The 22,868-nt window shown below is 40.3% G+C and overlaps 1 protein-coding gene across 5 annotated transcripts in view; it reads left to right on the plus strand.

The window, feature by feature from the left end:
- The window catches only part of FNIP2 (folliculin interacting protein 2), a 131,993-nt gene that overhangs the window by 72,713 nt on the left and 36,412 nt on the right, over positions 1-22,868 (plus strand). For all 5 annotated transcript variants that reach the window (XR_011502000.1, XM_014829685.3, XM_070504991.1 and 2 more), the window contains one exon: positions 12,455-12,584. Coding sequence is in view for 4 of the 5 variants with exons in the window: in XM_014829685.3 (XP_014685171.3) it covers positions 12,455-12,584 (130 nt within the window). In the remaining variant the exon portion in view is untranslated. The remainder of the gene's footprint in view (positions 1-12,454; positions 12,585-22,868) is intronic.

A 22,868-nucleotide genomic window follows, 5' to 3' on the forward strand; every position in this document is an offset into this window, starting at 1 on the left:
CCACTGTAAAGCTGCTCTTTAGTTCCCCCTCACTTAGGGGGAAACTTAGGAAGGAAGTCAGTATGCATAGCCCATGCCTAGGGAATGGAGAGTTATGCTCCTCCTCCTTGAGGGCAGAGTATCTACATAAGCTGTTTGGAATTCTCCTGCATGAGAGATTTGTCTCTTGTCCCTCATTCATTCATTCATTCATTCAGTCATTTATATCAATAAGGACTCATAGATATTTATTTTATACTTTGGGTTATAACCTAATACTACTTTAGGGGCCAGCCCGGTGGCACAGCAGTTAAGTTCACACGTTCGGCTTCTTGGCGGCCCAGGGTTCGTCAGTTCAGATCCCGGGTGTGGACATGGCACCGCTTGGTAAAAGCCATGCTGTGGTAGGCGTCCCACATGTAAAGTAGAGGAAGATGGGCATGGATGTTAGCTCAGGGCCAGTCTTCCTCCGCAAAAAGAGGAGGATTGGCAGTAATTAGCTCAGGGCTAATCTTCCTGAAAAAAAAAAAAAAAGAAAACCTAATAGTACTTTATTTTATTATTCAGATTGTTCCAACTTTGGCCATGGAAACCATGGAGCTCTTTCAGTTGACTCCTGCATGTCTTTAACATACCTCCTTCTGTGTGTGTGTGTGCGTGTTTTGAGCATTTCCTTAATTTCTGGCACTACAAGATGTTCCAGACTTGTCTTGTGTATTTCCTACCCCATTCCTAGAATCAGCCTTTTCTCCACGGAGCCTTGTCCTTTTATTAGAGAATGGTATTAGATTCCAAGATCTGGATGATAGATGTGCTTGTTGCTACTGGAGTGTCATTTCTTATAGACTCTCTCAGCTGACAGGCAAAAAATATGGGTTTATGCTAACTGTGTATATACATATATCTATAAGTATTGCTGTATGTAACATCTGTGTCTATAATAAGTTAAACATGAGTTTGTACTGATATCTCTATTATCCATTACCCATTAACCACATGGAACATTCTACCTTCCTACTCTTGCTTATCTGTAAATTCCCACTCCAACGGTGAGAAACCTGGCTCCCACTGTCTGCCATCCATTTAATTAATTGTGTTTTTCATTTCAGTATACATATATAGCAGTGTCAGAATTGTTAACCTGTACCTCTGTAGGAAACAACTTTATTAAGCGGAGTGCAGAGCTTATGTGTGTAGTTCCTCTTACCTTTAGTCTTACAGACATCCACTCATTTCCAACGTTACTTAGGTCAGCACCTTTCAAGATTGGGCAATTTTTGTAGCTGTATATACGAGGCTAGCAGAATCTCTCAAATCATAGCTGAGACCAGTTCATCTTGCAACTGGCTTCATGAATGCCACCCAAAATTCTGATTATCACAAGTCAGGTCTGAGCAATAATTTAAATTTCTTTTTTTTTTTTTCCAGTAGTCCAGTAAAGAAGTAACTTTAGAAAAGCTTTTATTTTGTTGTTTTTTAAATCATTATTTATAGAGAGAAACTTGTTCCAGGACAAAAAGGAATTTTGGAGGAGACTTTACAGTTCTCCAACAAAAAGAAAGCTGAGGCTCTTTGTCCTCTCGCATCAACCCCTTCCTTATACGTCCCCTTCCTCAGGCAACCTTCAAAGGAAGGAATGGATGTAGGAGCTTGCTTCTTGTTCAGCAGCAGATTTGCTCTCTGCATAGTATGCTCAAGGAATTCAAAGAGCCATATGGTTTTGAATTCCCAAAGGAAACTCTGTTGTTAGAGAGCTAAATTATTTTGGGGATTTATGCAGTAGAGCAATTTGATACAGTGTTTTTGAAGAAATGTAAAATGTAGCAGCTGTCCTCAGGAAGAGTCATGTGTAAACCAAGAGTTAAAATACAGTGTGGTAAGTACTACCTCATAACATACTGTCAGAACAAAGAGGAAGAGTGAGAACCTTCGCCTGGGAAGTTAGGAGGATGGCCTCATAGAAGAAATTATGTTTGAGTGACACCTTGAAGGTGGAAGAGAACTGCATCAGAGTTTAGGAAAAGAGTATTTCTGAAAATAGTTTGTGCAAGGGTGTAGATCCTTGGGCTTACACAGCTAGAATCTTTGAACAGTGGCGGGAGTAGAACAGAGGGTTGGGAAGGTCAGATGGTAAGGCTAGTTATGAAAGGCTGATTTTGAATGGCGCCGGTGCCATGCTACGGAGTTTGGATTTAATCTTGTTAGTGGGGGCAGCTAAAGGATGTAAATTGACTGGCTTTATATTTTAGATCTGTGTGGTGCTTCACAAACTCTGCTCTAGAGAAAACTAAGCTAATATATTCATTGCTAAAATAGATTAATCATGACGCTTTCTAATTTAGCAGTGGGTAATGGGGCAGGGAGAGGCAATAGATTTTTTTCCATTAACTTTTTTTCAATATAATGTCCTCAGACTTTTCAGGCTTCTTGCCACTGTGTGTGTGTGTTTGTGCGTGCGCGCACTCGTGTGTAAAGCTGGTATAATAAAATAATTCTGATTTAGGATAAAATTTTGAAAAACAGTTCATTGGATCTTTTCCTCTTTCCCTTTTTGGAATAGTATCTTTGAAAAGTATGCAACTTTTTTTCTGGGTTATCAAGTAGCTTTTTGTAATAACAGAGAGAAAATAAAATCTTAATTCTAATCTATGCCTGAACACATTTTACTCCTCTTAATAAGTACTCCAATGCCTCTTGATGTACTTTTAACACACATGGAGAGAGAATAAGAAATAGAGCAAAGCCAAGAGTGTCCAACTTATTTACTGCCTTAACTAGTTAGAAAGACTATCTTTTCATCTATCTTTTTTTTAAAAGAAGTTTCTTCAGTAAGTGAAGAAATAATAAGCTCACAATGTGTTTTACGTTATAATTTAGCAGTTTACGCAGAGATCTTTGCCTTATTCCCTAAATGTTTGGACTGTATTAAGGAAGTCAAGTGAGAAATACATTTTATTTAAAATTGAACATTTGTATTCGTGGACTTTTACTTATAACAAGTTTGAGAACCATTTTTCTAGCGTCATTGTGGAAGCTGAGAACTGGAAGTAGGAGACAAGATGAGATACTGTTGTTTAGCAAAAATTGGAAGCAAGGTCTCGTTAAATTATATACTTCCCAGGAAAAGAATACTGTGTGGCAGTGCAGAGGCCTGAGGCAGCTCAGCATGCCTTGAAATAGAAAAGCTCTCTTAGATATATTTTTAAGTGAAAAAAGAAAGGTGTATCAACAGTGTGTTACAGTAAACTATCGTTTCTGTTTCAAAAAAAGGCATATACAAGATCTCTCTCTATGTATAAAGATAGATAAGTATATTTGTAGAATGTCTCTGGAAGGGATACAACCTGGGGTAGGTATGGAGGGGATATACATTCTCATTGTATTCTCTTTTGGATATTTTGAAAGTGTCCTCTGTGAATACAGGAATCAAAAACCTAAGTGATTTTTTAAGAGGTTCTTTTAGTGGTTGCCATTAGAAATTTTCAAGTAAGGTTTTGGGAGAGAAAAGGGATGAGTTTCAGCCTTACTATCAGGTAGTATTGGCAGGGCTCAGTGACTAATGGGACATGGGATCTGGGGGAGGAGGGAGAAAGCACTGATGACTCTAGTTTCTAACTTAGGAAAACAAGCGGAAGATGATGGCATTAACCAGTACAGGGAAAGCAGGAGGCCTGTCTGGGGAGACAAATATTGAGATAAGTTTTTAGTTGGAAGCATCTGTAAGTTCTCCAGCTGTGAATAGTCATTGTAATTTAGAAATGGGAAACTGGCTCTGAAGAGATGGATTGGAGCAGAAGCTAAAATTTGTAAGTCTAGGGTGCATGAGTAGAGTAAGGTTCAGAGGGCCAGGATTGAGACCAGAGTCATTGACCTTGTTATCTATCACCTTAATTCAGGTTTAGATTCTCTTCCTCATCAAAATGTTCAAATCATTGATGAGAAAAATAATTTCCCCACTCTCTGTGCAACTGCATTTCCTCTGTTCTTAAGAAGATCAGTATGAGGAAAAACTTCTAATATGAACCTTCAAACATTTTTATTTAAGTGTTTTAAAATAAACCTTAAGGGTAAGAATACACATCATCATAGTATTCAAATAGGACGTGTTTTGGCCACTATGCAGCTAGTGGATGGACCCCACTAAAATTTGGTTTAGATGTCAAGACTGGGAACACCACACACACACCAAGAGGATATGAAAAGATTTATTATTCACATAATGAGGCTTTCTGGTGAGAGTAGAGTGGGCTTCCCAAGCTGGTCAGAAAATGAGAGAAAGGGAAAGGCGACTACCTTGGGGTTTTTATGGTGGTTAGGAGGTATGGCCAGGGTGAGAGTTCTTGTATGTGGTTTGAACTTCCCACTGGCTCCAAAGGAGGGAGCACTGGACTTTCTCATCAGTTTGCCCAGATGTGGACAGAAAGGGAAGGAGGTGGAGGTGAAGCTTAAAAGCTGTCAGCAGTCAAACATCAAAAAAATGGAGTCAGACTCTTCATTACAACATGGATCACCACTGAATAATGCAAAATGACATGTCATTTGTACCTGAAACCTTCATTGAGTTAACTGATACAGTGCTTTGTGGTGAGGTGCAAGAGTCAAGTAAGGTACCGTTTTGTTTGTCGTCTATGCAGGGAAAAGGCCGTGGCACCCTGTTGACCTTAAATGTATCCATATAGGCAAAGGCTTGAACTGCAGCTTATCTGAGTCTTGGCAGCACAACTTGTGCTCCGCAGGGAACAGGAGAGAATGGGAGGTCTCTGAGGAGCTGCTAGGAGGTCGTCTCCCACTCACTTCTCTATCTCCCCTGGGAAGTTGTCATGAGACAGTTTCTCATCACCTCCTCTGATGAGATAATAGAGCTTTCTGCCATACCCCCGTCAGACCAGAGCTGCAGAATATAACACTGCTAGCTGTAGTCTAGAACTGACTCCCAGCAACAGGGTCTCCCACAACTTGTATTGCAGGCATCTGACCTCTTTTGTGTCAGTGCTGTCCTTCCTGGTGTGTGGGACAAGAATCATGGGGAGCTGGCATCTTTCACTTATTCTTCTTTTCACTGTCTATGTAAGTAATAAACTGTCCAAATCTAAAAGTGTCCTGTTGTATCTTTATTATCAAATCTTTACCTTAGGCTTTGCCTTGTCTTGTATATGTGAACTTGGCAATCTGTACTGCAGCTTGGGCAGAACTCAATTTCTACATTTCTTTGTACTTCTCATATTTCAAGTCAGACCTTTGCTCTTCTCCTAGACTGGATATTTATCTTCTTCAGTTTCACAAATTTGTTGACTCTTTTACTTAAGCTTTTTCCTTTCTATACTTGCATTCTTATATGCTGTTTAAGAAAAATTATAAGCAAAATCTAATATGTAAAGCAACCAGAACTATAAGGGATCTAGGAATAATTCCAAGAAAAAATGTGATACTATTATGGAGATATTTAAAATTTTATTAAAACAAGACCTAAATAGGGGCTGGCCCCATGGCCGAGTGGTTAAGTTCGCGTGCTCCGCTGCAAGCGGCCCAGTGTTTCGTTGGTTCGAATCCTGGGCGCGGACATGGCACTGCTCATCAAGCCACGCTGAGGCAGCATCCCACATGCCACAACTAGAGGGACCCACAACGAAGAATATACAACTATGTACTGGGGGGCTTTGGGGAGAAAAATGAAAAATAAAATCTTTAAAAAAAAAATTAAAAAAAAATAAAAAAAAGAAGACCTAAATAAATGGGGAGAGATATCAAGTTCCACAAATCTATAAATTCAGTGTAATTTCAATTAAAATTCCTGTGAAGCCAGACAAAATAACTCTTATTTATATGGAAGATCAAAGGACCAAGAGAGTTTTTTTGCTTTCCAAAAGTCTTTGTAGACACTTCATTCTTAGAGTGCAGACTACAGATAAAAAGACATACACACTGGTTAAATAACAGTGTGTAAACGTAGAGAGTGAGTTGATCACCACGTCTGGGCTAGAATTTGTTGTAGATAAGGAATTAAAATTTAAGAATATTATTCAGTGTTAAAAAGAATGAGTTGTTAAGCCATGAAAAGACATGGAGGAAACTTAAATGGATATTACTAAGTGAAAGAAGCCAATCTGAAAAGGCTACATACTGTATGATTCCAACTGTATGACGTTCCAGAAAAGGCGAAACTATGGAGATAGTAAAAAGATCAGTGGCTGCCAGGGGTCGGCTGAGGGGTGGGCGAGGAGGGATGAATAGGTGGCGTACAGAGGATTTTTAGGGCAGTGAAACCATTCTGTATGACAATATAGTGGTGAGTCCAAATCCATAGAATGTACACCACCAAGAGTGAGCCCTAATGTAAAGTATGGACTCTGGGCAATTATGACTTGTCACTGTAGCTTCATCACTTGTAACAAATGTAGCACTTGAGTGGCGATGTTGATAATGGGGGAGGCCATGCATGTGTAGGGGCACAGGGCATATGAGAAATCTCTGTACCTTCCATTCAGCTTTGCTGTGAACCTAGAACTGCTCTAAAAAATAAAATCTATTTTAAAAAATTAAGGTGTTTTGAAATCATGGTGGCAAGAACATTTTCTTTGTCTTTTCATTCAGGGGACTTTATAGGAAGTTTATTAAAACTTAAAGTACCTGTGGTGCTTTTGAAGACCCTTTATAGTCTGAAAGTCATTTTGTGGTTTAGGAACTAAAATGCATTAACTAAAATTTGATTTGCCTATTAACATTTCATTTGTAAAAAATGATACTTTCCTATCAGACAATAATTACAGCTCTATTAATTGACCCTTTAAATGCTTCTCTTCTGCTGTGATTAGAGGTACAACTGGTAATCTTTAAGGAACCTTATATTTTTCAAGTGTTTAAGCAAACACTGTAAGAGAAGTACTGTCAGTGTTAGAGTAAACAAAGATCATTGTTGTGTTTTGGATGTAGTACCCTCTGTGTCGAACAGATATAAAAAGTGTTCTGGTTCAGAGCCAGACTACCACCCCACCACAAAAAATTATTTTTTTAGGGCCGGCCAGGTGGCACAACGGTTAAGTTCACATGTTCCGCTTCTTGGTGGCCTGGGGTTCGCCGGTTTGGATCCCGGGTGTGGACATGGCACCGCTTGGCAAAAGCCATCCTGTGGTAGGTGTCCCACATATAAAGTAGAGGAAGATGGGCACGGATGTTAGCTCAGGGCCAGTCTTCCTCAGCAAAAAAGAAAGAGGAAGATTGGAAGTAGTTAGCTCAGGGCTAATCTTCCTCAAAAAGAAAAAAAATTATATTTTTAATGAAGGTGGGGGGAGAAAAGAGAAAATCCAAATGCTGTGTATATAGCTTTGACCACAGGAAACTTTTAACACATTCAGGCTTTGAATTCTCTCTAGAAATTTGTTTCTCTAATGTTTTCTTTCTGTCGTAATTATTGATTGAGACAGACATCACTGTGCTCCATATAATCATTTGTTCATTCTTCATGCGGAAACATTTCTTGAGCATCTTCTGTGCCAGACGTTTTTGTGAGATATGGGGGCAGATCAGTGATCAAATAGACATGATCCCTCATCTAATAGAGTTTATATTTGGTAAAGGAGACACAGATAATAGACAATAAAATGTTGGCAAGCACTTATCACTGAGGAAAATAAAACATCTGGGGTGCTCACAGAAGGCCTCTCCCAGAGGGTGAAATTTCAGCTGACTTGAATGCCAGTTGTAACCAGCTTCGTGAAGATCAGAGCAAAGGGCACTTTAAGCACGGGGAATAGCTAGTGGGAAGACCTAGAGTGAGAACAGGCATTGGAGATTTGTATGTAAGGAATAGAAAGACCATTGTGTATAAGGAGTAGAGAGAAGGCAGGAATGTAGTGAGGGGAGAGTAGTACAAGAACTTGGAGAGGAAATAAGTGGCCTGATCACAGTGATAACAGTTTTTATTTTGATGACAGAAGAGTAGGAATTCTCTGCATTGTCCTTCCCCCAAGTGTCTCCTTGCGAGTGAGATATGTTTGGCAGGGTCTTAACCTGCTGCCGTAGGCCAGAGTTTGCACTTGCCCTGCACATTTGATGTAGCCCTCTTCCTGCACACTGTCCCAAGGGGGCCTGCCACTTGTTTAGTCTTATGATCCCATTTTCGGCAGCATCAATTAGCGAACCTCAAAATTCTTCCCATTGAAGAAATTATAACTGCTTCTGAGCTCTTGACTTTTGCACTTCCTTTGCCAGTGTGAAGGTTGTTCCTTATGACTTACGACATTCTGTGGTTATCTTATAATTCCTGGGGGATTTTTCTTTGTTTCTTCTCCCCTAGAAAGTGAGCTCCATGAGAGCAGAAACCCACCTACTCTGTCACCTTGCCTACTCTGTCCCCAGCATCTTGAATTGTGCCTGATATATAGTAGATGCTCGATGGATATTTGAACGAGGGGAGGGAATACATAGGAGAGATACCCATAGGTTTTTAAAATAATTATTGGTGTTAAAAAAAATTATTGGTGTTATCCAGTTCTTTTCATATGGAATATATGGGATGCCCTCCCTTTTAGCCTTTTCCATGGCTGGCTCTTGTTGGCATTTAAGTGTTAGTTGATATGTCCCATTTTCGTAAAGGTGTTTTCTGACTACTGATTAAAGAATTTACCTCTGCCACCCCTATAAACCTTTGCCCTAGTTGCTTAAAGAAAATCATACTAACTTATTTTTAGAGTAGTTATCACAGTCTGAAATCACCTTATTTATTCCATGAGTGTAAGCCTCTTAAGGGCAGAAAGTCTGTCTATAATCTTTTAATTTTCTGTCTCTGGTGCCTAGCATGGCACCCCAGCTCTTAGTAGATATTCAGTAAGTATTTGTTGAGTAAATGGATTTGGCTTAAGAGCTTCAGGGCATTATTTAGTCAAATCCAAATTCTGTAGTCAAATCATCAGTACAGTGTTTCTGGTAAACTCTTAAAGCAACAAACGTATTTTCAGGGGAAGTTAAACATTGGTCGTAAACTTGAATGGCATAGGCCAAGAAAAGCCAGCAGTCAACTCTTTTAAACCTGTAGACTTATTCTTTGTTCTCATTGCTAATTTCTGCAGGAATGAATGGGTGCTAGTTGAAGAGTCCTCCTCAGATGGGAGGGTGAGAATGAAAGCACAAGTTTAAATGGGGAGTTAGCCAAGTACAAAGTGTGGACAGTGACCTGATGGTGGGCTTTAGGCTGATTTTTATTTCCTTATCGATGCACAGAATTGCCAAAGTCTTTGCAATCTATGTGTATTCATATTTTTTCTAATTATAAAAGTATTCTAAAAAAATGATACTAAAGATATTAGGGAACATTAGACATAGAACTTTTAAAGCTGATACTGAGCCTGTGAATAATGTAAAAGTGTCACATTTTCTAACGGAGGCACCAGTTGGAGAGTTTTTTTCCCCAGCTCACATTGCTAACTGGGGGCACAGTTGGGGGCTGGAACCCACCTCACTTAACTCTCCTGCAGAACTTCTTCCGTCTCCTGTAGATGCCAGGCCCATAGCAAAGGTAGAGTGCGTCAGCTGAGCCCATGCAGCTCTGTTTTTGAACCATCTCCTCAGGTGATTGGGATGCACCCCAGAGCCCTAGCATTGCATCAGACTGCACTGCCTTTCAGACCCGGAGTCTGGCCAACAGTCAAAGGCACTAAATGTTGATAGAACAGGTAATCTGAATCCACCCTTTTCTCATGAAAATGCAGTCGGTTGCAAGCCACCCTTAGGCCAGTTCTTGCATTTGAGAGTTGTAACTGTACTGTTTCCTAGGCATGTGATTGACAATGGTATACCACAGTACTTGACATAAAAATCTGATTAAATAACATTAAAATTTTTTTGATGAGGAAGTGTCAGACAGCACTAGGCCAACCAACACGTTAGCTTAATATTTCATTTGTATGCCATAAAAATTATTGTTCAGCATTTTATAATGAAAAGACATATTCTCTTCTGTTTTTTATTTGAATTTTTTGCCTCTCCTTTTCACGTCTCTGTTACACGTCCTGGTTTCTCTCATAGTTAACTAATTAGGATTAATAACCTTTTAGTACTTCAAAATGTTTTACTTAGCCCACCTTTTCCAAGAATTGTCAGAGAGAGTGAAGAGCTAACATTTATTTTATGGGGTGCTGGGCTAAACATTTTACATATATTGATTTGTTTAGTTGTCACAGGAATGTTATGAAATAGGTCAGTGTTTTTCAAACCTTTCTTTCGTCTGCAACCCATGTTAATGCATTTTACATCATGATCCAATATCAGATATCTTTATTTGTAACAAAAGTTGCATCAATTAATATTAACACTGCAATATATTCTCTTTTCTTATTTTTTTTAATGTTGGTTTCAATCCACTAAACAATTCAAACAAGCCACCTGTAACACCCCATTTCCTTTTCCAGTGGACCCAGTGACATTTCAGTGTCCAATTCGTAGCAGGTTGCAGCTCTCATGAGAAATACTGAGGTGTGGCATTGTCTCCATTTTACAGATGAGAAGGCTGGCAGGTTAAGTAAGCTGCCTGAGTGTCACAGCCGGTGAGTGGCAGAGCTGGGATTCAAACCAGGAGCCTGGGCTCTTACTCAGTTTATTAAACCTGAATTATACAGCAATACAATTTCCAGATAAATTGGATCTCAAGGTCATCTCCATCTTGCCTCTGTGATAGGGAGAAAATGTTTATAATGCAAGTACTACGCCTCAACTGTGTCCTCCACCTGCCAAGGAGAAGTCGATTTGCTCAGCATAAGACAGGGAGAAAGACAGGAGACCCTGAAGATTTGGGAATAGGGAACAGGATCTTCTGGATCTTAGAAGGGACTTTCAGAACTTAGGGGTGTGGCAGAAATGTCTAACTGGGGTTTTTTATGAAGTAATTATGTATGACTTTGAAGAGAAACTCTCTTCTATCTCTCTTCAGAATTCTCTGTAAAATTACCCTCTCACTGATGTTTGAACTGTGGATTTGATTTTGGAGATTTAAGCCCAACCTCAAGGCTGAAACCAGGTTAGAACAGAGGCCACCTGCTAGGGCCAGCCACATCTGGGTAACACTTTAGTGAAGAAGTGCTGTACATTCAGTAAACATTTACTAATAGTCTGCTGTGTTCAGGGCACTGTTCTGGGTACAAGGGACACAGAGATGGTTAAGATCTACCCAGCAAGTTTTCTGTGAATATTGACTAGATTAAAAGAAAAGCATCTCATAGACCTCTGCTATGGAAAGAAGCTTGAGTCATTATGCATCTAAATTTTGTAGCCTGGGAAGTTAATTGATATTCTCGTAGATTTAAAGCTCCATGCAGGCAGATTTGTGTGTGTGTGTCTTATCCACCACTGTATCCCAGTTGCCCAGCACAATGCCCGGCACATTGTGGACACTCATCATTTGCTTATTGATTATTGACTAGTAGCCAAGGAAATTTGGTAGTATTTAAGTACTCAGGTCAGGAAGTCACCTTATTGCCATCTGCCTGTAGAAGTGTAAATAGTTAATATGGAGAAACTGCCTTATCAGGTGATATCCATGAGCATAGTATACTGTGTTTACTGAAATCAGTTTCCTTTGCTCTGATTTGCTTCTGAAAATCTTGACCAGCCACCTGTAACACCCCATTTCCTTTTCCACTGGACCGAGTGACATTTCATTGTCCACTTCTTTAGCCCTAGGGAAGTAAAAGGAGGAAAAGTCTGTCTCGTCCTTCCATTCTTCCAAACCGGTAGACATCCGCCAAGCAGCTGTGATTTGAAAGAATCCCTTTGCCTACCCTGGCGGGGACCAGTCCCTCCCTGCCTGTTGGAGGAGTCTGGGCTGGCATGTCAGCTCACACTCACCGAGGCCCCAAGTGCAGGCATGTAATATTGTGTAGCAGGAGGAAGTAGAGAGAGGCTGGGAGGCAATAAGTAATCCAAGCAGAAAATGTATTTAAGACTAGAGGTTACTCTTTCACAGCCAAGGAGTGGCAGGGGGATTGGGGCCAGGGAGATGAGTCATGTGTATTTGGAGATAGGAGGCAGGAGAGAGACTACTGTGTGAGGAACTACTTGTTTGCCTAATTTCACCTTAGAATGTAGAGTGAAGAAGTGGTCAAAAGGAGGAAATATGTGTAAGTAAACATTGTGTATGGCATTACTTACTGGGTAGCAATATAAACAATTATGTGGACCATTTTATCAGAAATTTGCAATCTACACTCTGCACGAGTAGTAATTATTTTGCATTTGTAATGTGAGGCCTGATAGTTAATGCACTTGCTGTGTCTGTAGTCCTTATTTCTTTTAATTTGTTTTCCTTTTTAAAGGATGTTTTCTTTGCTATACAGAAGTCTTAGTAAGAGAAAAGTTACAGTCTCCCCCTGCTGGATGTGACCAGTAGAACCTGAAAATTTAGGTTACTTGGCAGTGTATTTTTTTGTGTAGCTACACGAGGACTCATTTACCTGAACTTTCGACTTTCAAATTTTCTTCCTCACAGCCTCACTAAGCAGCCTTTTGATTACACCTTTCCCGTCTCCAAGTTCCTCTACGTCTTCTTCCAGCAGTTATCAGCGCCGCTGGCTTCGAAGTCAGACAACAAGCTTGGAAAATGGCATCATTCCAAGGAGGTAAGTTGCAAGTTTCCTCTTGCTGAGAAAGGTGCTAGTGTAGGCAGCTTGATGAGGCTGGCAGGGCACAGTACTCACCTGTCCTCAGTGGAAAAAGAGAGCTGAAACTTTTTGATTCGCTTCAGCTTAGTTTGAAAGTTTACAAGTGAGAAGTTTTATGGAAAGAATAAATAAAAACTAAAAAAAAAAAATCTCCAAGTTTGGAAGACACTGGGAAATATCTGGGTAGTTGTGCCATGTATGAGTTAGATTTGATGTTAATTTAAAATGAGTATGCTCTCTCTTTTAGTTGGCTTCCTTCCAGGTGTTGCTCTTGTAAGTTAGAAGGGTGGCCTCAATCTCTTCCTTGTCTTATGGTGAAACCAATGTGGTCTTTGAAAATATATGAACTCAATGACTGTGACATACTCTCTTTGTAAATCGTAAATTCTTAAGCTAAAGAGAGATAAATCTGATTATGAATAGAGATAGCATCAATGTATTTTCTGCCTTCATTTCAGTTGGTTTTTAGATCTAAAGTTTAGTTGTGTGCAAAATATACATTTTTGGCTTATTATGATGTTACAGCAGTAGATTCCAACCTCTGCTTCTTACAACCCCAAAACTTAAAAGGTAATTAAGATAGGTTGTACCTATAAAAATTCACATGTGAATTGGTTGATTTAGTAAATTGACTAGTAATCACCATGTGTAGGGATCTGTGAAGATGCAAAGATGACTCGGCTACACACCTGCATTTAAGTAGTTTACGGACTAATGGAAAAGAGGATAGGCGTTTAAATAATCGTATAAAGATGTTAAATGATAAATGCTATAGAGAGGCATAAAGTGCTTTAAGACTCAGAGGAGGGAGAGAACACTTGCTGGTGGTCTTGGGGAGAATTGGGGAGCCCTTCATGAAGAGATGGTGCTGAAAGGACAAGCTGAGAAATGAGGGGTCAAGACATGTGTATAGCACGTCAGGCTGCTTGCCTCTCTTCTGTTGCTCTCACCATCCTAGGGAGCTGGACAAAAAGAAGAAATTACAGCTGCTTCATCACTCACTGAGAAACCGCTTCTTGGTTGGTAGACTTCGAGCGGAATGGTTAAGAGCTTGGAATTTGGTATGGGGACAAGTCCCAGCTCTGCCGCTCACTAGATGAATGCGAAAACAAGTTAACCTGGATTCTAAGTGTTGCTTCCTCATCTGCGATACTGGAACCAGCCTCACAGCATTGTTGGGGGAGTTAAATGAGATACAGCAAGTCAAGTCAGGCCAGGACGAGATATGGTAAATAGAATATTGGCCAATATGACTTATTTACTTTTATTATTACCATTATTATCATTACCATTACTGCAACTGTCAGGAGAGGGCATCCCACCATCCTCAGTGTCATTATGACAGCTTCTGTGAAGAGATCAATGGGTCTTAGAAGGCTTCTTTCACATCTTCTCTTTACTAAAAATGCTTTTCCATCCCTTCAGGTTTAAATCCAAAGTTGAATAGCATTCCCCAACCAACTCCTCCGAATTCTTCAAAAACTTTAATTTGAATTGAAACTTGGTGACTAGGGAATCTCTAGTGGACTTACACCTAAACTAAGTGCCTTGGGCTCAAAAATGAAAATGCAGAGTCCCTTGTTCAAAAAGCAGGAGAAAGTGCTGTTAAAGGTACTAAAATGTAAAGCTTTTCCTTTGAAAATATTTTACTTATAAAATGTAATAGAAATAATAGTGACACATGAATAATAACATAAACTTAAATTGCAAAAAATGATATCTTGATGTCAGAATTTTATATAACATAATAGTAATTTTAATGCAGTATCTTGAGTCATTGTAAGATTTTTCTGGCTCGTGTTTCTGCAAATTCATTTGTTTAGGTCATCAAAATTTATACATCAATATAATTGAAAGTAGTGTTAGTTGCTCCTGGCAAATGCAAGGTGGCAAAGAATTTTTGATGAGTTTTTTTTATTTTGAGAAAGATCTTTCTTCTGATACAACTTTTACTGGAGCTCTATACATTGAGATAAATTTTTTTTTCTTTTTTTTTTTTTTTTATTAATGTTATGATAGATTACAACCTTGTGAGATTTCAGTTGTACATTTTTGTTAGTCATGTTGTGGGTACACCACTTCCCCCTCTGTGCCCTCCCCCCACCCCCCCTTTTCCCTGGTAACCACCGATCAGATCTCCTTATCAATATACTAATTTCCACCTATGAGTGGAGTCATATAGAGTTTGTCTTTCTCTGACTGGCTTATTTCGCTTAACATAATACCCTCGAGGTCCATCCACGTTGTTGTGAATGGGCCAATTTTGTCCTTTTTTATGGCTGAGTAGTATTCCATTGTGTATATATACCACATCTTCTTTATCCAATCATCAGTTTCTGGGCATGTAGGCTGGTTCCACATCTTGGCTATTGTAAATAATGCTGCGATGAACATAGGGGTGCAACGGACTCTTGAGATTTCTGATATCAGGTTCTTAGGATAGATACCCAGTAATGGGATGGCTGGGTCATAGGGTATTTCTATTTTTAACTTTTTGAGAAATCTCCATACTGTTTTCCATAGTGGCTGTACCAGTTTGCATTCCCACCAACAGTGTATGAGGGTTCCTTTTTCTCCACAACCTCTCCAACATTTGTCGTTCTTGGTTTTGGATGTTTTTGCCAATCTAACGGGTGTAAGGTGATATCTTAGTGTAGTTTTGATTTGCATTTCCCTGATGATTAGCGATGATGAACATCTTTTCATGTGTCTATTGGCCATATTCATATCTTCTTTTGAGAAATGTCTGTTCATGTCCTCTGCCCATTTTTTGATCGGGTTGTTTGTTTTTTTGTTGTTAAGCCATGTGAGTTCTTTGTATATTATGGAGATTAACCCTTTGTCGGATAAGTGGCTTGTGAATATTTTTTCCCAATTAGTGAGCTGTTTTTTTGTTTCAATCCTGTTTTCCCTTGCCTTGAAGAAGCTCTTTAGTCTGATGAAGTCCCATTTGTTTATTCTTTCTATTGTTTCCCTCAACTGAGGAGTTACAGTGTCCGAAAAGATTCTTTTGAAACTGATGTCAAAGAGTGTACTGCCTATATTCTCTTCCAAAAGACTTATTGTCTCAGGCCTAATCTTTAGGTCTTTGATCCATTTTGAGTTTATTTTGGTGTGTGCTGAAAGAGACTGGTCAATTTTCAATCTTTTGCATGTGGCTGTCCAGTTTTCCCAGCACCATTTGTTGAAGAGACTTTCTTTTCTCCATTGTAGGCCCTCTGCTCCTTTGTCGAAGATTAGCTGTCCATAGATGTGTGGTTTTTATCTCTGGGCTTTCAATTCTGTTCCATTGATCTGTGGACCTGTTTTTGTACCAGTACCATGCTGTTTTGATCACTGTAGCTTTGTAGTATGTTTTGAAATCGGGGATTGTGATTCTGCCGGCTTTGTTTTTCTTGCTCAGGATTGCTTTAGCAATTCGCGGTCTTTTGTTGCCCCATATGAATTTTAGGATTGTTTGTTCAATATCTGTGAAGAATGTTCTTGGGATTCTGATTGGGATAGCATTGAATCTGTATATTGCTTTAGGTAGTATGGACATTTTAACTATGTTTATTCTTCCAATCCATGTGCAAGGAATGTCTTTCCATCTCTTTATGTCATCGTCAATTTCTTTCAAGAAAGTCTTGTAGTTTTCATTGTATAGATCCTTCACTTCCTTGGTTAAGTTTGTCCCAAGGTATTTTATTCTTTTTGTTGTGATTGTGAATGGGATTGAGTTCTTGAGTTCTTTTTCTGTTAGTTCATTGTTAGTGTCTAGAAATGCTACTGATTTATGCATGTTAATTTTATACCCTGCTACTTTGCTGTAGTTGTTGATTATTTCTAATAGTTTTTCTGTGGATTCTTTTGGGTTTTCTATATATAAGATCATGTCGTCTGCAAACAACGAGAGTTTTACTTCTTCGTTACCTATTTGGATTCCTTTTATTTCTTTTTCCTGCCGAATTGCTCTGGCCAGCACCTCCAGTACTATGTTGAATAGGAGTGGTGAAAGTGGGCACCCTTGTCTTGTTCCTGTCCTCAGAGGGATGGCTTTCAGTTTTTGTCCATTAAGTATGATGTTGGCTGTGGGTCTATCATATATGGCCTTTATTATGTTGAGGTACTTTCCTTCTATACCCATTTTACTGAGGGTTTTTATTATAAATGGGTGTTGGATCTTGTCGAATGCTTTCTCTGCATCTATTGAGATGATCATGTGGTTTTTGTTTTTCATTTTGTTGATGTAGTGTATCACGTTGATTGACTTGCGGATGTTGAACCATCCCTGTGTCCCTGGTATAAATCCCACTTGATCATGGTGTATAATCTTTTTGATGTATTGCTGTAATCGGTTTGCCAAAATTTTGTTGAGGATTTTTGCATCTATGTTCATCAGTGATATCGGCCTGTAGTTCTCCTTCTTTGTGTTGTCCTTGTCAGGTTTGGGGATCAGGCTGATGTTGGCTTCATAGAATGTGTTAGGGAGTTCTCCATCTTTCTCAATTTTCTGGAACAGTTTGAGGAGAATAGGTATTAAATCTTCTTTGAATGTTTGGTAGAATTCTCCAGAGAAGCCGTCTGGTCCTGGACTCTTATTTTTGGGGAGGTTTTTGATTACCGTTTCTATTTCCTTACTTGTGATTGGCCTATTCAGATTCTCCATTTCTTCCCGATTCAGTTTGGGGAGATTGTAGGAGTCTAGGAATTTGTCCATTTCTTCCAAGTTGTTCAATTTGTTGGCATATAGTTTTTCATAGTATTCTCTTATGATCTCTTGTATTTCATTGGTATCTGTTGTGATTTCTCCTCTGTCATTCCTAATTTTATTAATTTGCGATTTCTCTCTTCTTTTCTTGGTGAGTCTGGCTAGGGGTTTGTCAATTTTGTTAATTCTTTCGAAGAACCAACTCTTTGTTTCATTGATCCTTTCTATTGTCTTTTTTGTTTCAATATCGTTTATTTCTGCTCTTATTTTTATTATTTCCCTCCTTCTACTGACTCTGGGCTTTGTTTGTTCTTCTTTTTCTAGTTCTGTTAGGTGTCGTTTGAGGTTGCTTACGTGAGCTTTTTCTTGTTTAGTGAGGTGAGCCTGTATTGCGATGAATTTCCCTCTTAGGACTGCTTTTGCTGCATCCCAAATGATTTGGTATGTCGTGTTCTCATTTTCATTAGTCTCCAGATAAAATTTGATTTCTTCTTTAATTTCTTCAATGATCCATTGTTTGTTGAGAAGCGTGTTGTTTAGTCTCCACATTTTTGCACCTTTCTCTGCTTTTTTCTTGTAGTTGATTTCTAGTTTCATAGCATTATGATCAGAAAAGATGCTTGATATTATTTCAACTCTCTTGTATTTATTGATGTTTGCTTTGGTTCCCAAAATATGGTCAATCCTTGAGAATGTTCCATGTGCACTTGAGAAGAATGTGTAACCTGCTGTTTTTGGATGAAGTGTTCTATATATATCTATTAAGTCCATCTGGTCTAATTTTTCATTTAATTCTATTATTTCCTTGTTGATTTTCTGTCTGGATGTTCTGTCCATTGGTGTTAATGGTGTGTTGAGGTCCCCTACTATTATTGTATTGTTGTTGATGTCTTCTTTTAGTTCTATTAAGAGTTGCTTTACAAATTTTGGTGCTCCTGTGTTGGGTGCGTATATATTTATAACTGTTATGTCTTCTTGGTGGAGAGTCCCTTTTATCATTATATACTGTCCCTCTTTATCTTTCTTTATCTGTTTTGCTTTGAAATCTACCTTGTCTGATATTAGTATAGCGACACCTGCTTTCTTTTGTTCATTATTAGCTTGGAGTATTGTTCTCCATCCCTTCACTCTGAGTCTGTGTTTGTCTTTGGGGCTGAGGTGTGTTTCCTGGAGGCAGCATATTGTTGGATCTTGTTCTTTGATCCATCCTGCCACTCTGTGTCTTTTGATTGGGGAGTTCAATCCATTTACATTTAGAGTGATTATTGAGATGTGGGGGCCTACCACTACCATTTTGTGTCTTGTTTTCCGGTTTTCTTCAGTTTCCTTTGTTTCTCGTCCCATGGTTTAATCTGTTCTGATGTAGAGCTGCTACTCTCTGTTGTTGTCCTTCTACTTATCTCCTCTGCTCTTGGTTTTGTAGCCCCTTTCCTTTTTTGGATTTTTCAGGAATGAGGGTTTTCCTGAGGATTTCCTGAAGAGGGGGTTTTGTGGCGTTGAACTCCCTTAATTTTTGTCTATCTGCGAAAGTTTTTATTTCTCCATCGTATTTGAAGGATATTTTCGCTGGGTAGAGAATTCTCGGCTGTAGATTTTTGTCCTTCAGATTTTTGAATATATCATTCCACTCTCTTCTAGCCTGTAAAGTTTCTGCTGAGAAATCTGCTGATAGCCTGATGGGGGTTCCTTTGTAGGTTAGTTTCTTTTGCCTGGCTGTCCTTAGTATTTTCTCCTTGTCGTTGACTTTTGCTAGCTTCACTACTATATGGCGTGGAGTTGGTCTTCTTGCATTGATAAAGTTTGGAGATCTATTGGCTTCTGTCACCTGAAGATCCATCTCCCTCACCAGATTTGGGAAGTTCTCAGCCATTATTTCTTTGAATAGGCTTTCTGCCCCTTTCTCCTTCTCTTCTCCCTCTGGTATACCTATAATCCTTACGTTGCATCTCCTAATTGTGTCTGATAATTCTCAGAGAGTTTCTTCATTTCTTTTTAGTCTTGCATCTCTCTCCTCCTCTGCCTGCAGCAATTCTATATTGCCATCTTCCAAATTGCTAATTCTTTCCTCCATATTATCGGCCCTACTGTTCAGAGCATCTAGATTTTTCTTAATCTCCTGTATTGTGTTCTTCATTTCCAATATTTCTGTTTGGTTCTTCTTTATCGTATCAAACTCTTTTGTGACATAGCTCCTGAACTCGTTGAGTTGTCGGTCAGAACTCTCTCTTAACTCATTGAGAATTTTAATGATGGCTGTTTTGAAGTCATCATCATTTAGGTTATATATCTCATTTTCTTTGGGATTTTCTGTGTATTTGTTACTTTCTTTCTGTTCTGGAGATTTAATGTATTTTTTCATATTGCTTGATGTTGTTGATTTGTGCCTCCGCATGGAGATAGAGTTTAGTTGCTCCTTTCACTTGTTTCAGCTGCTGCGGTGGGGGAGCAGCTGTTTATACTGCACCAACCAGGAACCCTGTCCGCAGTTGCTAACTGGGCCTGGGCCCCTCCTCGTAGCCACAGTGGCCCTTTGGATTCCCTCCTCTGCCGTGGGGGCCGTCACAGGGGGGCTTCAGGCTGCTGGAGCCTACTGTTGCAGCCCACCTAGATGTGCTCTCTCCTTGGGGTCTGCAACGGTGTTATGGGCTTTTCCAGCGGCCAGGGGTGGGATCACTTATATTTGTCGCTCCGTTGCTGTCGGCACCCACAAAATCTCACTTGTCCTCTGTGGGTCGCAGGAGAGCTATTGGCATCTTCTACAGTCTGTTGTTAGTTCACCTAGCTATGCTGCTTTTGCCCTGGGGTCTTCCAGCCTTGTGGCTGGCGGCTGGGTGCCTTCTACTGGTGCTGTGCAGAGGCTTTCCCTAAGGCTGCTGTGAGCCTGTAGGGTTTCCCCCTAGGCTACGAAGCTGGGTCTCTGGAACTCCCCCCAGCCCCAGCCCTCTCCGAGATCTCTGATTATCCCTAGTCCCACGGGATCTGCAACGGCAGCTGGGGGTCGCCCCGCCCTCTGGGATTCTCTCCGGGCCTCTCCCGGAGCCGTGAATGCTCAGCGTGGCCCCTCTGCTAATGGCAGACAGAGAGTTTTGTCTGCTGCCCGGGCGGAACTCCGGCGCTTCCCGTCCGGGTCGCAGAGCCGGTCTTTGAAAGTTCCCCCAGCCCCCGTCCTCTCCGAGATCTCTGGCAATCCCTACTCCCACAGGGTGAGCAACGGCAGCTGGGAGACCTCCGTACCCTCAGCGACTCTCTCTGGGACCCTCCAGGCACCGCGAGCACCAGGCGGGGTCTCCCTGCCAATGGCGGGGAGAGACTCTCCCCGCGGGCTCAGGTGTGCAACTCCAAAGTTTCCCTCTGTGTTTAGGAGTAATTGCGGGGGGTTTAGGTAGGGTTCTGGTCACCTGTTTCCACCGTCGCTCCTCTCTTGTGTGCTCGCTCCTGCCCTGGATGTGTGTAGATCCTCTGGGAGCGTCCGTTGGAAGAAAGCCGCTTGCGGGTACTAGGCTGCTCGTCGGGGTCGGAGAGTTTTCACCTATTTCCACATCCTCCCGGAGGAAAGCCCGTCCGCCTTCCGATGTATAGTCGCGTGGGTATCTCAGACGTCCTGAGATGCTGTCTGGATATCCTTTGTCAAGCGATAAGTGTCCAAATAATTGTAGACTCGAAGGGGGAGAGACAAAGAGGACTACTCATGGCGCCATCTTGGATCTTCCCTTCTACATTGAGATAAATTTTTGATAAACTTTCAAAATGTAAATTTTGGTACATCTAGATCAGATGATTCTTGTGGAACAGTTTTTCTAAAAAAATTTAATCCTTCACACAAATCCATTTTGTGTAAGTCTGAATTTAATTTTAAATGTAAATTTATACAAGGCTATTTTAATGTTTCCTCTGACATTTCCTGTAACTTATTGAGGCCTTACAAGAAAGAGAAAGTATCTTCATGAGTTGTATATAATTCAAAATGCCTGTTTATGCATTCTGTCAGTGTATCTTCAATTATATGGAAAAATTAATTTTAAAATGGGATTCCTTATTAATAATTTCTTCGTCTGAAGCTTCATGTGAAAATAGTGGGGTTGTTTCTGTTCAATGCAACCATCTTTATATTTCATTTCTATTTCTATGCCTGTGGATATTTGCTTTGCAGTGTTGCTGCAGTTTTCAAAACCAGAGATTATAAACTCTTTGAAGAATTCCAACTCCCTGATATGCTTTATTGCAGTGTCCACTGTAGGCTCTTACTTTGTGATGATTTACTGCCCTAGAGCTCAGGTTGGAGAGTTAAATATTTGTACAGACTCCATAGGAATGGTCTCTGACGATGGACGGACAAGCTGGCCTCCCACCGTGGGTCATGGCCCCGCCCAAGTCCTTCCTCTCTCCTGTGGCCGTGACAGCTGCTGCTTCTGCTGCTGTTTATGCTGCTGCTGCTGTCACAACCACCAAGCTGGGCCCAGATCCCAGCCTTGCCGCCGTGGGGCCACATGGCACCCTGGATTGCCCAGACATGTGGGGGTATGCCTGACCCCCAGTCCAGTTGTTCATTGTCTGGGTTGCATGCCCTTGGACCTGAGCCCACCGTATGCTCTGCTGCCTGACGTCTTTACTGCTCACATACGTGCTTCATTGTCCCATCAGACTTCACTTACAGAACACAAGTTCAAAGATAAAATTATTAAGAATTCAAGGTAGCAAACACAGAACGTTAAACCAAACCTTGGCCCTTCTGAGAGCAGGGCTCTGCATGAGCGGGGTTGCATGCCGTGAAGCTGGCCCTGGATTCAGTCCTGTGGAACGTGGAGAATGTCAGTGCAGCAGGCATTTTGAGTGATCACTGTGCCTGTGAAGATCCCTTCATTTAAAGGATAGCGCAGTGGATCTCTCCCTTTTGGCAGATGTGTGAGTGGGAAAATTAGTTTCTTATGCTAGACAGGAGAACAATGGGTATCAAAAATATGATTGCCTCTGGCCTTGAGAGAAAAGTCACAGTAATCAAAAACTTTCTTCCTGAGAGAGTTAAAGATAGTCAGGGAGGATATTTACAATCCTTAACAGTTGGTTCCACACTGACGCCAATGCTGCAAGGCCCCTGCTGTGCCAGGTCGTAAACTTTGGTTACTGGGTGGGGAGTCAGGCTTGGGCATTTACCAGTTGGTACAGAACTACTGCCTATAGGAGAGAAGTTGCAGAGATTTCATCCCTTAGAGAGGCTATGGAAACCCTAAAGGCACAAGTGATAATGTCCCAGAAAGGCTTTTGATTTGAATTGTTAAACTGAACCAACCATACAGTGGGATGGTTCTTTGACCTACAAAAGTGGCAATTTCATATGTTCCGATGTAATACATAAATTCAGCATAAGTTCAAAGCTGACATAAACCATTCAACTAAGCAGTCCTAATATTAATTATAGATCTTTGAGATGTACTTACATAATCATAGTTTTTGCTTTATTTATGATCGTGAAGTACTCATAATGTATGTAAATACTTATTCATAAATGTTAACAAAATTCTATTTGATTTTTTATAAGGAGAATAATTAAGTGG

Source organism: Equus asinus, chromosome 3 (genome assembly GCF_041296235.1).
Source record: "Equus asinus isolate D_3611 breed Donkey chromosome 3, EquAss-T2T_v2, whole genome shotgun sequence".
In the NCBI taxonomy this organism is placed as follows: domain Eukaryota; kingdom Metazoa; phylum Chordata; class Mammalia; order Perissodactyla; family Equidae; genus Equus; species Equus asinus.